This window comes from Caenorhabditis briggsae (genome assembly GCF_000004555.2).
Source record: "Caenorhabditis briggsae complete genome, chrIII, whole genome shotgun sequence".
NCBI classification, from domain to species: Eukaryota; Metazoa; Nematoda; class Chromadorea; order Rhabditida; family Rhabditidae; genus Caenorhabditis; species Caenorhabditis briggsae.
Window position 1 is genome coordinate 13445532 of NC_013490.2, and position 15384 is coordinate 13460915.

General features: G+C 36.0%; 4 protein-coding genes across 4 annotated transcripts; 3 read left to right on the plus strand and 1 right to left on the minus strand.

Moving 5' to 3' along the window:
* Window positions 1-3475: 3475 nt before the first annotated feature.
* Window positions 3476-3943, plus strand: CBG23050 (the record flags this gene model as incomplete). The annotated part of the gene is made up of 3 exons (XM_002643074.1): window positions 3476-3547; window positions 3593-3742; window positions 3785-3943. The coding sequence occupies 3 exons, from the start codon at window positions 3476-3478 to the stop codon at window positions 3941-3943; spliced, it is 381 nt and encodes a 126-aa protein (XP_002643120.1).
* Window positions 3944-5130: 1187 nt separating this feature from the next.
* On the plus strand, window positions 5131-5836 carry Cbr-gmn-1 (the record flags this gene model as incomplete). The annotated part of the gene is made up of 2 exons (XM_002643073.1): window positions 5131-5379; window positions 5543-5836. 2 exons carry the CDS (start codon window positions 5131-5133, stop codon window positions 5834-5836), a joined length of 543 nt encoding a protein of 180 aa, XP_002643119.1.
* A 227-nt stretch (window positions 5837-6063) lies between these two features.
* Window positions 6064-10354, minus strand: CBG23048 (the record flags this gene model as incomplete). The annotated part of the gene is made up of 6 exons (XM_002643072.1): window positions 6064-6267; window positions 7129-7561; window positions 8615-8825; window positions 8996-9330; window positions 10083-10186; window positions 10238-10354. The coding sequence occupies 6 exons, from the start codon at window positions 10352-10354 to the stop codon at window positions 6064-6066; spliced, it is 1404 nt and encodes a 467-aa protein (XP_002643118.1).
* A 220-nt stretch (window positions 10355-10574) lies between these two features.
* Window positions 10575-13271, plus strand: CBG23047 (the record flags this gene model as incomplete). Its single annotated transcript, XM_002643071.2, has 6 exons — window positions 10575-10619; window positions 10671-10779; window positions 10824-10911; window positions 10996-11134; window positions 11190-11462; window positions 13101-13271. The coding sequence occupies 6 exons, from the start codon at window positions 10575-10577 to the stop codon at window positions 13269-13271; spliced, it is 825 nt and encodes a 274-aa protein (XP_002643117.2).
* Window positions 13272-15384: the final 2113 nt, after the last annotated feature.

Here is a 15384-nt window from a genome sequence, read left to right on the forward strand (position 1 = left end):
GTTCCAATTTGGGACAGTTCGACTCCTTACCAGTTCGAACTTGTAACAGTTCGATTCTGTCCGCGTTCTGTTCTGGTACGTGTGCAGAAAAAAGGACTGTTCTGAATTGAATCTGTTCGATTTTAGATCTGTTCGATTTTGAAAACGTTCGAATTCGTCGTACCCCCTTTTTTCTCAGACAAGCATAATACGTAGGGACAAGTTTTAACCCAAAAAACAGAGTTTTTTTAAATAGAGTGAGTTTCTAACGCCCGGTACAAGACTTCAAAAATAAACTTCTGAAAAGGGGAGAAAGATTTGGTCGCCACGCCCCCTTTCATTGCGGCGCCCAAATTTATCTGCAAATTTAGGCCAATTTTCTCATTTTTTTTTTCAAAGCTTTCTGGGCTAATTTTAGCCCATTTTTCAACGATTTTGACGTTTTCTGGACCAAATTTTCCCCCCAAATTTTTTTCTAAAAATAGAGTGTAAAAACTAACTTTCGTTAAAAATTTCGTTAAGAAAATCGCGGCTAATAAGATGGATATTTCAGCGTTTTTTTCATGATTTTTGAGCCCGAAATTTTGCAACTTTTTTCAGCGATTTTCACCGATTTTTATCTTCTTTTTTCCAGAAAAATTTTTTTTTCATTTTTTTGAACCAAAAACGAACCTTTCAAACAGGCGATATCCAAAATGATGACTCTAACCGCAAGGGCTGAGATTTCAAAGCACGAAATGAGGTGTTTAACAGACATACTGTAGAATTGATACAAGTTTAACGAGGCGATTTTCGATCGTTTATCCCTTCCGTTCATCGTTTTGTGATTTCCGAAAAGATCGGCAAGTCCGTAGAGAGCAATCAGAACTCTGGAAAAAAGAGAGATTTTCGGGGGGAAAATGGGGTGAAAATAGCTGAAAATAGGCTTAAAATGGTCCAAAATTGACTAAAAATGGTCCAAAATTCAAGTTCAAGGCCGATTTTGACCCTTTTAGAGTGAATTGTGACCAAAAATGACTGCATTTTTTGAATATTTTAGGTAATTTTAAGCAATATTAGATCGTTTTTAGTCAATTTTAAGCCATTTTAAAAAAATCTTATGTCGATTTTGGACAAATTTTACCTTATTTTGAAGTATTTTTGAGCAATTTTCGGTTGTTTCTTAGAGATTTTAAGCCTATTTTTTGCTATTTTCAGTAATTTTCAGCCAAAAAATTCAAAAACTCACTGATGACTATACTCTGCCAACAGCTCCGCCTTATCGTCTCCCCAACAAACTTCAAATTTCCCTTCAGCGATTCTTCTTCCAATGGCAATTAGATCCCATGCATTCAGACATGGCTCTCGATGTCCACACTCTTCGGTTTCCACAGTCGAAAGGTTCACAATCTTCTCTCTCGGCGTCAAATAATCCGGAATTTCAGTTCTCTCATCTGGATTGCTCAGGCGTTTGCCAGCGGTTACTGTACATTGACAAAACTGACAGGCCAGTTTGAACCACTCCATTGAATGCATTTGATTCCAATTCTGGGCTTCGTAAAGTTGCATGACGCGTTTTAAAATGTGTCGAATGCATTCAGAATTATACTCAATTTTCTCCTCGATCTTCGACATTTTTCTAATTTTCCTCTCCATTTGAGACACTCGAACCATTGATTTAAAGTCTGGGGAACATTGAAAATCCGTCGTTCCATAGGTTCCGGGCATTTCGAAAATCGATACATTCAATTTATTTTTCCTCATATTCTCAAATACACATCCAGATGCCATCGTGAAATTCTCCAGAAGCATCAGAACCTCCACAAAGTTGGTTTTCACCGAAAACGCGATTTTCTGAATCTTCTCCTTCAGCTCAAACTGATTATTCATCACAATCTTGACCTCTTTTCCTCCCAACTCGTCAATTAACCGTCCATTGCTCAGCACTAACTTCGATGCGTTGAATCGAGCTGAGCAATGTTGATCTGGGGTACTGTAGATGGCATTTTCTCCAAAACTCCATAATTCCATCGCTGGAAACGCTCCAAATGGCTCTAATGTGACTTTTGCGTTGGAAATTTGCACTTTTGGTCGGTGTCCATGGTATTTTGGGCATAAAACGTAGTCGTAGGTGGATTTTCGACTGATGGTACCCCTATTTGAAGGGCAGGTGTAGTAGTGGTAGGAAGGGACGCCAACTGAAAAATATAGGGATTTTTTGGGGCAAAATGTTCGATTTCGGGCTATTTTAGACCTATTTTAAGCTACAAAAACCAATTTTTTAGCATTTTCAAGCCAGCGTTTTCCATGTTATTTTTAGCCATTTTAGACAAATTTAGACAATTTCAAGCCTATTTTCAGCGATTTTTGATGAAATTTTTTGAGAATTTTTAGGCCATTTTTCAGCTTTTTCAGCGTTTTTTCATGTTATTTTTCACCTATTTTTGGTGATTTTTGACCTATTCTCAGTGATTTAACTTGGCTTATTTTTTGAGGGTTCTGGACAATTTTGGGACAATTTTTTGAGAATTTTCAGACCATTTTCAGCTCTTTTTTCAGTTATTTTCGGCAATTTTTGGCAATTTCAGACCAATTTTCAGCGATTTTTTTCTACAAATTGTTTGAGCGATTTTAGGATTTTAGGGTCATTTTTTGAAGGTTTCAAATCGTTTCTAAAATATTTTCAGATTGTTTTAAGCCGTGGGTTACGGTTATTTTTAGCAATTTTAGACAATTTTAAGCATATTTTTAGCGATTTTTTGAGAATTTTGGAAAAAAAATTTTTTTGAGCAATATTCGGATTTTTAAACCATTTTTAACGGTTTTTTTGGCAATTTTATGCATTTTCAAAGCCATTTTCAGCTATTTTCCGCCCATTTTTAAACTCAATACCTACATGGATGCTTTGGAGCCAACTCTCCAGTACAAATGCCCGGCAAGTAGACGCTCGTCTGTGGAATAAGCGGATTTTGTGGATTTTCAGAATATCCAATTCGCATCTGAAGTTCCAGCCAAGTTTGGTCGGCGGCGAAAAATTTTGGGAGCTGAAATTGTATTATTATTTTGAAAAATCGAAAAAAAATTGTTTTTTTAATTTTCTCACATTTACTGACAAATCCTGGCCATCTTGTCGCAAACCTCCACTATTTATAAGTAATTCTTTTGTGACTAAATCTATTAACTCTGAATCCTTCTCCATTTTCAAATTCCAGTCTTCTTTCAGCTTTAGAATGCCTTTATTGATTTGATTCTCGATTAAATTTGATGAAACACTCATTTTTTGATGCTGAAAAATTTATAAATTCAAGTTTTAGGTTCAAAAAATGGCTTTGCTATTCAAAAAACCGCTAAACTCTATCGGAAAAATTGTTTAGAATCAATTGATGACGTCACAGTGCGGCAAACGCGCTCCATCGCACTGCGCCAATGGCGGCAGTTTTGAATTAGGGTGCACTTTTTCACCAATTTTCCGATATTTTTCTGATTTTTCTCAAAAAAAGAACCTTTTTTCAGCAAAATGGATAGCTTTTCAGTGTTTGAGGAGGTGAAGACCTCGAAAAATGCAGAATTTTCGTGTCAAACTGAAGAGGTTAGTGCGGAAATTTGAATTTTTTCGATTTTCCGATTTTTTCAGATTTCCTTTGAAAACACAGAAGTGCAGACGATTGAGGAATCAATAAAGGACTATAAAGAAGAGGAGAACGATGAAGAACTGGCGTATTGGCAGACGATAGTGGCGAATCGGCAGGGCGAAGTCGACAGGTTGAGGAGAATCAATGATGAGGTAGGGTCCCACCACGAAAATTACCGTAATCTCTTCTTTCAGCTGAGCACAGAATGCGCCGAGAAGCGTACGAAGCTCAAAGAGAAAGAGGCAGAGTACAAGAGACTTTTCGATTTGGGCAACGAGAAATTGAATGAATCCAAGACTTCTGAAGAGGACACATCAGCTGAAGACGTCGAGAAAAGTGTCGGGAAGGCTTGAGATTCTCCAATTTTTAACATTTTTAAATTTATTTTTTATATTTTCTGTTGTATCAATTTTACCCGATGAAGACCTTGTAAATACTATTTCTCTCTTATTTTTCACAATTTTTACAATGTTGTCTGTCGTTTTTTACAGTTAAATACCTTATTTTCCCCCAGGAATCTCGAAAAAATCAAACAAACCCCGGCTTTTCAGAATAATTGGGAGACTGTAGCTTAAAGGCGCAAGTTGGAAATTTGTCTTTGCGTGTCGAGACCCGACGGCGCGAAAATCGGAATTTCGAAAGTTTGCCGCCCAATTTCGGTTGTTTTGGCTCATTTTTGATGGTTTTTTTTGTATTTTTCCGGGATTTTCAGTAGAAAATGTGAAAGTCGAACGATTTTTTAGTATTTTACTGCTAACAATTCTGAAAAAAAAACTATTTTTTCGATATTTTCCTCAATTTTTTGTAATTTTCCTTTTTTTTTCATCGTCTTCTTATTTTTTCTTTTGTTTTCTGTCTTTTTACAGTTAAACCTTATTTTCCCCAGAAATCTCGAAAAAAAAGCAAGGAAAACCCTGCTTTTCGAAATAATTGGGGTACTGTAGCTTAAAGGCGCAGGTTCCAAATCAGCTTTGCGTGTCGAGACCCGTCGGCGCGAAAATCTGAATTTTGAAAGTGTGCCGCCCAATTTTGCTTGTTTTGGCTCATTTTTCTTGGTTTTTTTCACATTTTTCCGGGATTTTCTGTAGAAAATGTGAAATTCCGGCGGGTTTTCGAATTTTTATCCCTAAAAATTCAGAAAAAAAAACACTATTTTTTGGTATTTTCCTCAATTTTTTGTGATTTCCCGATTTTTTCGTTGTCTCCGTAGTTTTTTTCCCATATTTTCGGTTTTTTATACCTTATTTTCCCACAGAAATCTCGAAAAAATCAAAAAAAACCCGGCGAAAATCCGAATTTTGAAAGTGTGCCGCCCACATTTGGTTGTTTAGGCTCATTTTTCTTGACTTTTCACATTTTTCCGAGATTTTCTGTGCGAAAATGCAGAAAATATGAAATTTGACCCATTTTTCAACACATTTTCTGCTAAAATCTTCAATTTTTCACTGAAAATGCTGAAAAAAAATTTTTTTTCGATTTTTTCTTCCAATTTTTTGTATTTCCGTCATTTTTTCGCTGTCTTTATAGTTTTTTGTTCCAGATGCACCGCGTCGGACTCGTCCAACTCACCAGCTCGGCTCGCAACAGCCCGTTCGGCGCCGAGAAGGCCGCATTCGAAAAATCGACGGCCAACATGAAAGGAGGTGTTGTTCCAGAAGCGCTGAAAATCAAGAAATTCCAAGCGGCGGTGACGCCGTCGCCACTCTCCGCTGGCCTCAAATCATCGCCGTTCGACGTTTTCGCTGGAGCAGAGACAAAGGAGAACGTGGAGACGCAGACAGTCTTCGAGGTTCGTATCAATTTGAGGGAGGAATTTATGATTTATTAGTGATATTTGATATGCTTTGTCTCTCCCTCCTATCAATTATTCATCAAAATATCAGTGAAAATGTTCTAGAAGAGGCAAATTTCCTCAAAAAATAGCCCAAAATCCGGAAATTTCCAAATTCCAGACCCACACAACCTCCACCCAAACCCAAATCTCCGTCGCGCATGTTCAACCAAAAATCGTCGAATCCGATCTCACTGCGGCCACGCCCACAATCAATTATCTGCGAGTGATGGCCGATCGTCTCCAGATGGATCAGGACGATGAGATGGAGGAGAACGGGCGGCTCATTCGGGAATTGGGAGATTTGGAGGAGCAGCAGCGAAAGCTCGACGACGACATGGAGATCCTTCTCGAGGTGTTGGCCGATATCGATGAGGAGCAAGCGGATGACGAGATTGGCATTGCTCATGTTTAAATTTTCGCTTCGTTTTTTTTTGAATTTTCCCCAATTGTACAATTTTTCTCCCCCACTTTTCTGTACTCATTTTTCCCAAATCCTTGGATTTTGTACCTAAATTTACCTTTCTCAAAACTCAAAACTGATGAATGCTGACCCCCAAAAAACCTTTAAAATTCTTTATTATTCTACCTCGTATAAGCTGTAGGCACCCGGTGGAAAAAATATGAAAAAATCACAAGAAATTAGGCCCGAAACATGGAGGACCCGGCTTTATGGATCAAGGTGAGGAAGACTATCGAAGAGACCGCCGAAATGAGGAATATGACGTCGAACCAGCGATGATAGAAGTTGAATTTCAAGTCGCCAAGGATCCGGGTGAGAATTGTTCGATATTCTTCGGGAACGTTCATTCGCATCAGGAGAACCGAGGAGACAAAGTACATTCCCTGAAAATAAGGTTTTTTTTATTCTTAAAATTCAAAAATTTTGACCAAAAACACAGAAAAATGGGTGTTTTTAGTCATTTTGAGGTCTTTTTTTCGCTTAAAAATCTGGAAAAATTAGAAAATTTGCTTCAAAATGAGCCCAAAAAACGCCTAGATTTGACGAATTTTGAAATTTTCGAAAAATTCAAATTTCATCAAATTTGGTCGTGTTTAGGCTCATTTGAAGCTATTTTCATGAGAAAATCAGAAAAATCAGTTAAAGCCAGAAAAATTGAAAATTAGGGAATCTATGAAAATTAGAAGTTTTCGAAAAAAAATTCGATTGCCACCGATTTTTACAAATTTTGGCTTGAAATTCTTAATTTTTGGCTTTCAAAATTTACAATTTCTGCCAATTTTGATCTAAAAATTGCCAATTTTTCCACAAATTTTGGCTCAAAAAATTTCCAATTTTTGGCCAAAAAACACCGAAAAAGAGGTGTTTTTAGTCATTCAGAAGTTTTTTTTTTGCTTAAAATTCTGGAAAAATTAGAAAAAAATCTTCAAAATGAGCCCAATTATGCCTAGATTTGATGAATTTCGAAATTTTCAAAAAATTCAAACTTCATCAAATTTGGTCGTGTTTAGACACACTTTGAAGCCACTTTCATGAGAAAACCAGAAAAATCAGTTTCAGTCGGGAAAATTAAAGATATGAAAATTAGAAGTTTTCGAAAAAAATTTCGATTTCCACCGATTTTTACAAATTTTGGCTTTAAAAATACCAAATTTTCATGATTTTTGACTCAAAAAATTACCAATTTTCACAAATTTTGGCTTTGAAAACTCCCAATTTTTGGCCTAAAAGTACCCGTAAATCACCATAATCTGTGCCATGAGCAGTGCAATAATATTGGAGAGTGATGACGTGGCATTGCTAATCGACACAAAGAACTTTGCCATCGTAATCAAAAGACCTCTAATAGAAGTGACAGCGATGACTCCAACGAGAAAAAATGAAATGTATTGGGACCAAAATGAGATATCCAGCGGAATGCCCATCCAATGAACCCCGATTTCAATGGTTTTCGTGACCGGATCCACTTTTCCGACCCGATCAAAAACGATATTGATAAACGAGATGAAGATTTTCCAAATGCAATAAATTGAGAAAAAATGGCCGAGGATGTTGAAGTAAATGCCCATGAATGTCTTGGAGAACTCGACTCGATTCAGCATTTGTCGCATTTCGACAAGGTCCAGGAAGAGGAAGCGGGCGAGGGTCTCCAGGGGAATGATCTCCTCTTTTAGGCGGCTGAAAATCGACGATTTTCATGGAAAATGGCCTAAAATTTTTTCGGCTAAAAATTCTGAAAAATTCGCTATTTTTCTTTTTTTCCTTATTTTTCTGCTATTTTTGCAGTCAAACATCTGGTTTTTCACTGAAAATCCCTTCAAGGGTTACTGTGATTCAAAGGCGCAGTTGCCAGATCGGCTTTTCGTGCCGAGACCCGTTGGCGCGAAACGCTAAAATTTGAACGTTTTGGCCCATTTTTTTTTGTTTTCTGTATTTTTTCCGGGATTTTCTGGATAAAAACTTCGGAAATTTTGAAATTCGGACCATTTTTTAGGATTATTTACATTTAATTACCTCATTTTTCATCGAAAATCCCGAAAAATTTCATCGAAACAACATTTTTCACGCTGTGGGTTACTGTAGTTCAAAGGCGCAGGTGCCAAATCGGCTTTTCGTGCCGAGACCCGTCGGCGCGAAGTTCTAAATTTTGAACGTTTTGGCCCATTTTTGCTAGTTTTTTCGTATTTTTTCGGGATTTTCTGAACAAAAGCATGAACAATATGAAATTTGGACCATTTTTTTGGATTTTTTTGCTAAAATTTTCAATTTTTCGGTAGAAATTCACAAAAAAAACGTTTTTTCTTCAAATTTTGTAATTTTTGGCAATTTTTCGTCGTCTTTTTTCAATTTTCGATTTTTTCTCAGTCAAATATCTCATCTTTCACTGAAAATCCAGAAAAAATTTCGAAAAAACACAAATTTCTGGCTTGCTGGCTACTGTAGTTCAAAGGCGCAGTTGCCAAATCGGCTTTTCGTGGCGAAACCCGTCGGCGCGAAAGTTGAAATTTTGAAAGTGTGACGCCTGAATTTGGTTGTTTTGGCTTATTTTTCCGGGGTTTTCCATGTTTTTTTCGGGATTTTCAGTGGAAAATGTGAAATTTAGACCATTTTAAAAATTTTTTTTGGCTGAAATTTTGAGTTTTCCGAATTTTTTCGCAATTTTCTGGTCAAAAATATGAAATTCAGACTATTTTTCCAGATTTCCATCCATTTTCAGCTCGATTTCCTTACTCAATTTGCGATGCAAGCGTGGATCCACTGGATTTTTCGCTGAAACTATCGAAAAATCGCTCGAAAAACGTTGACGCTCCTTTCTGGGTCTTCTCTCCGGCTAATCGATTTTTTTCCAGCTCATAACGGGCGGCTTTTCGCTTTTCAGCACGATTAGGTCCATTGTGTGCGTTAGTTTCTTCTCTAGTTGGCAGACATGGAAATCTTCGACCTGGAAGAGAAAATTCGGCGAAAAATGGGCATTTTTAGGCTTTTATCGGCCAAAAAATTGGAAAAATATGAATTTTTTGCTTAAAAATATTTAAAAATCATCAGAAAAATGTAGTGGGATTTTGGACTATTTTGGGCAGTTTTTCATGATTTCCAGGCCATTTTTGACACTAACCGGCCGCGTGAAGAAGGTCATATAGCAATAAGGGGCGTTGACAGCTCCAAACCCCGACAAAACGGCCATAATGGTGACACCAACGACGCCGACTCTCGAAATCACTTGTTCAATGGTGAAAATGCCGTGTTTCGGGCTTAGCATCGGGAATGGATCGCCGATTTTCCAGAAAAACCAGATAAAAATGAGCCAAAGGGTGACGGAGAGTGGTAGTTGGAAGTGGCGACGAACGAGACTGGATACGATTAGAAATGAGGTGTAGATAGGGATGACGACGACGAGAGTGATGAGGATTAGAGATAGACAGAACGTCCAGCATCGGGAGCGGGATCTGGAAGGGAATTTTGGGATTTTTGAGTGGTTTTTTGAGCTTTTTTGCGAAAAATACTCAATTTTTTAGCTTGGAACAGTCAAAATGTGTTAGAAACAAATTTTGAAAAAAATTGTTTTTTTTTCAATTTTTCTTCGATTTTTGGAATTTTTAGCTCAAAAATTTCGATTTTCCCAGTTTTTTAGACATCAGAATCGGCGAAAATACCCCTAAAGTTTTGAAAAAAATTTGGAAAAAAGCTATTTTTTGGTGGTTTTTTAGGCTGAAAAAATGAAGAATTTTTAGTTTGAAACGGCCATAATGTGTTTAAAATCAATTTTTGAAAATTTTTTTCAAAAATTTTTTTTTTAATTTTGAATTTTTGAGAAAAAAAATTTTGTTTTAATTTGACAATGTTCATTTTTGGGTGGTTTTTTCGTTTTTTTTTTGGCGAAAAGTACTCAATTTTTCAGCTTGGAACAGTCAAAATGTGTTAGAAACAAAAAAAATTTTGAAAATTTTTGAAAGAAAAATTTACAAATTAAAAAAAAAATTTCTTTGATTTTTGGAATTTTTAGCTTAAACATTTTTTTTTTTAGACATTTGAATAAGGGAAAATATCTCTAAAAAGAGCATAATTGGATTTTTTGTGGATTTTTAATATTTGAAAAAAATTTTTCAATGTTAATTTTTCCGATTTTTGGCATTTTTAGCTGAAAAATTTCAATTCTTCAGCTTTTTCGAACATATTTAATCCTCCGAAAATCCCTTACAACGGCGCCATAACATCTGCGATTTCAAAGATAATCAGCTCAAATAAACTGCACGAAAACGCGAAAGTTAGCGAGAAAATGAACTGGACCGTTCGATTGTGCACCTGAAAATTACATTTTTTTTGTTAAAAAAATATTTTTTAGTTACAAAAAACCTCATAATTTTTGAACAACTGTTTCGTATAGAAAAGCCATCCGGTGGCGAAGAAAACGATGAGCGAGCCGAGCATAACGTTCGCATCTTTCGCGTCGACATCTGTGAATGTGTCCATGGGCGAAATTCCGGCGAAAAAACTATTTTTTTAGAGCTTTTTTAGCGAAAATTCGGTGAAAATTGATGAAAAATAAGGTAAAAACTAGCAAGCGCGCTCCATCGCACACCCGGAAAATTTTCGATTTTATTCGGCTTTTTCCTCCATTTTTCTCCGTTTTTTTCCGTTTTTTCCCGTTTTTACCTGATTTTTTCTGTAAAAATCGAATTTTCAGCTTAAAATGAAGTACGCACAACTTGTAATGGGACCGGCGGGCAGTGGAAAAGTATGAAAATCGCCTTAGAATTAAAGAGTAATTTTTTTTCAAATTTTCCAGTCAACCTACTGCTCAGTGATGCACAATCACTGTCTGAGCACGGGAAGGACGTTGCGAATGGTGAATTTGGATCCGGCTTGTGAGGTTTTCAATTATCCGGCTGTCGTTGGTGGGGAAATCTCGAATTTTGCGAAAAAATACATTAAATTCCAGATGTTCGCGATTTGATCAGTGTGAATGATGTTCAGGAGGATGAGGAGTTGATTCTGGGTCCGAATGGCGCGCTGGTTTTTTGCATGGAGTGAGATTTTTGGATTTTTCAAAAAATTTGAAAATTTTCAGATTTCTAGGTCAAAAATAGCTTCTTTAAAGGCTAATTTTGCAGATACCTCGTTCAAAATCTTGATTGGCTGCACGATGAGCTCGACGAAGGGGAGGACGACTACTTCGTTATCGATTGTCCAGGACAAATTGAGTTATACAGTCATTTGCCGGTGATGAGACAGATTGTGGATGCTTTGAAGGTCTAAAACCCCTAAAAACCCTAAAAGAGCTCTAAAAACCTCCGAAAATTTCCAGTCCTGGGACTTCAACGTCTGCTCTGTGTTCCTAATCGACACGAATTTCGTCCTGGAAGCCGAGAAATTCATTTCGGGAGCTCTCACAGCCCTCTCCGCAATGGTTGCCATAGAGACTCCGGCCATCAATGTGCTCACGAAGATGGACTTGCTCTCCGAGAGAAATAAGCAACTGGTTGATGAGTTTTTGGAAACGGACACTCGTTCGATTGTCGATCAGGACGAGACTGTTTGGAATTCGAAACATCGCAGATTGACAAGAACTATTGCTCAGGTAAGGGCTAACAATTGTGAAAAGTGGTCTGAAAATCGTTAAAAATTGCTTCAAACAGTCCCAAAGTCGTGAAAATTGGCTTAAAATGGTCTGAAATTTGTGAAAATAGGTAAAAATCGCGAAAATGGCTTAAAATTAGATCAATCGAAAATATCTTGAAAAATGATCTTAAAATCATGGAAAATAGCCTAAAAGTAGGTCAAAATTAGTCTGAAACTTAGGAAATACAGCTGAAAAATCGTCTTATAAATGAGCCAAAAACCATGAAAAATGGCTGGAAAATTGTGAACATCGCTGGAAATGGTCTTGAAATCATAAAAATAGCTTTATGATTGTCTTAAAATTGGGAAAAATGCCATTGAAATCATTTTAAAAAACTAAGAAATCATGAAAAATAGGCTGAAAATGGTCTTGAAATCGTGAAAATTTGTTATTAGAACATAAAAAATCACTTAAAAATCATAGAAAATTTTCTAACATTTTTAAAAAATTGCCTTAAAATGGCCCAAAAATCATGAAAAATGACCCAAAAATCATGAAAATTGACTTAAAATGGTCAGAAAAAAAATAGGTTTAAAATGTTACTAAAAACAGGGAAAATAGCTTCAGAAAAGTCCAAAAAATCACTAAAAATGCTATGCCAAATTTCAGTCAAAAATGTGTAATTTCAAACGTTTTGAATCATTTTCGACGATTTTTGGACAATTTTAAACCCTGAAAAGTGGAAAAATCGGAATTTTCAGGCATTTTATGACCCGAAAATGTTGAAAATTGAACATTTTTGAGCTCAAAAAGCTTGAAAATTGCCAAATTTCAGTCAAAAATTTGAAAATTTAAAATTTCCACGATTTTCCAAGACCATTTCTGGACTTTTTAATGCTCCAAAAATTTAAAAAATTGGGATTTTTCGGCATTTTTAAGCCCAAAAAGATGAAAAATGACCCACAAACACCTAAAAATGACCCAAAAATCATTAAAATTGCCTTAAAATGGTCTGAAAAAAAATAGGTTTAAAATGTTCTTCAAAATCGTGAAAATTAGCTCAAAAACCAGTGAAAAATGTCCTAAAACCACAGAAAATAGTTTTCAAATCATGAGAAATGGTTCAAAATGGTCCTATATTCAAAAATGAGCTGAAAATTGACTGGAAAATGGCTCTTAAATTGTCAAAAAAATCACGGAAATGGGCCAAAAATAGTTTCAGAAAGGCTGAAATAGGCATTGAAAACATGAATAATGACCTAGAAATCACTAAAATTTGCTAAAAGAGCATAAAAAATGACATTGAAATTATGAAAATTGGTTATTAGAACATGAGAAATTACCTAAAAATCATGAAAATTGCCCTGAAGTGGTCTGAAAATCATGAAAAACAGGTTTGAAATGTTCTTAAAAACATGGAAAATAGCTTTTAAAAGTTCAAAAATCACTGAAAATGGCTTTAAAATCATGAAAAATGTCCTAAAATCCCTGAAAACGGTTTTAAAATCATGAGGAGAAATGGCTCAAAATGATCCTCAGAGCTGAAAATTGTCAAAATTGACTAAAAAACCCTCCAAAACTAGCCAATTTTCATCTTTTTCAGCTCGAAATTAATAGTTTTTGGCTTATTTCCACTGAAATTTCCAATTTTTCCAGGTCCTCGAAGACTATTCCATCGTAAAGTTCGTTCCATTGAATTGTGAAGACGAGGAGAGCATCGATCAGCTTCTTCTAACAATCGATACGACAATTCAATATGGAGAAGACTTGGAAGTCAAAGATCACTATCCCGAGGAGTTGGATCCAGAACAATTGGATCATATTTAATTCTTTTTTTTCCTTTTTTGTCTTTTTTTGTTAATTTTTGAGCTAAAAATTCGGAATTTCGAGTTGAAAATTGCTAGAAAATCACTCATTTTGTCAATTTTTATAGATTTTTGGAGCCAAAAAAATTCCAGAAATTCTGATTTTTTCAGTCGAAATTTTTCAAATTTTTGTTTTTTTTTTGTTAATTTTTGAGCTAAAAATTTGGAATTTCGAATTGAAAATTGCTAGAAAATTGGTTTTTTTTCAAAAAAAAAACTCGCTCGAAATTCATCAATTTTTCCTCTAAAAGTTGTCTTTTTGGTCCATTTTTTGCACATTTTGTAACCTTTTTGTCCATTTTTCGAGATTTTTTAGCACAAAATAGCAGAAAATCGCTGTTTTTAGCTCAAAAATATCCATATTTTGCCCATTTTTCGTTAATTTTTGAAATACAAAAATCCTTGAATCTTTTTATTTTTCTTCAATTTTTTTCCCGATTTCACTGGAATCTCTCATCCATTTTTGATGTCTTTTTTTTCTCGATTTTTCTGGAATTTCAGCCTATTTTTTCAGTTTTTTTTTCAGCAAAAAATGATCACCAACCCACAGACAGGACACTATTCCAGCCGCTGGCCGAGTTCGAGAAGGCTCTTCACGATTTTTCGAGAAAAAATAAATATGCTTTTGAGCTGTACCTTCAGACGCCAGAATTGCAGCAAATTCGGGTGAGAGAGAGAGACCTTCTAGCGTGCCTTTGGCGCGTTTTCGAGCGAAAAATATCGATTTTGAAGCTTGGTTACGCTTGGTGGCCTAGAAATCCAAATTCAGTGAAAACTAGGCCATGGTGTGCATGGTTCGAAAGAGCATGCTCTGAGAGTTCCATACCAGTTTTTAGATTTCAAAAATATCGATTTAGAAGGGAGTTATGACCATTTTAGTTCTGGTGGCCTAGAAATCCAAAACTAGGCCATATCAACCCAAATTTGAAATAGCCATAACTCACTTCAAAATCGATATTTTTCAGTTCTAAAAACTGATTTGGAACTCTCAGAACATGCTCTTTGAATCCATGCACATCACGGCCTAGTTTTCACAAAATTTGGTTTTCTAGGCCATCAAACTAAAATGATCATAACTCACTTCTAAATTGATATTTTTCAATTTGAAAAACTGGTATGGAACTCTTAAAGCATGCTCTTTAGAACTATATACATCATGGCCTAGTTTTCCGAAAGTTTGGGTTTCTAGGCCATCACCTGAAAAATGACCTACGGGATCCCTAGGCTCCAGAAAACGCCCAATTCGGCTATGGTAGCCTAGAAAATCATTTCATGGCCTAGGAACCCCAAAAAAAAAATCAAACTAAACTAACCACTCCCAGGACTCCGGTTCTGGTGAAATTATGAATCACAACTGTCGCTTTTCCCAACGAAAGAGCCGCTGACATTTGCTCCGGGAAGCGCTGAAAGTTTAAAAAAAGTTTTTTTTTTATTTTTTGATGGTGGCCTAGAAATTTTTCAGAGGTTTTTCTAGGCCATCTAGTGCTAAAAATCCATATTTTCAGCCTAAAACCCACCCCATTCCGCTTAAATTGATAAAACAGGCGCCGCGTGGCGCGATCCCAGATCACCATCATCGTCGCATTGAAATCCACCCATTCGTTGTGTCCGTTTTGCCGCGAAATAGCCAAATTTCGAAAAAATAGGTCGACTTCGGCTTGGAGGGGCTCATAGAATCGGCGGTATTTCTCCAGGAATGTCTTTTCGGTTTTCAAACGATCCGTCGCTCGTTTTGGGTCGGGCTGGAAGGGAAATTGTGGTTTTTTGGGTTGAAAATCACTTCTAAAAATCGAAAAAAACCACCAATTTGAAGCTAGATACGTCAATTTTTAGTTCGTGGCCTAGAAATCCAAATGGTATGAAAACTAGGCCATGATGTATACGGTTCGAAAGAGCATGCTTTGAGAATTCCAAATCAGTTTATAGATTTGAAAAATATCGATTTAGAAGGGAGTTATGGCCATTTCAAATTTGGTGGCCTAGAAATCCAAAACTAGGCCACATCGTCCCAAAACTAAAATGACCATATCTCGTATTAAAATCAATATTTTTCGAATGTAAAAACTGATTTGGAA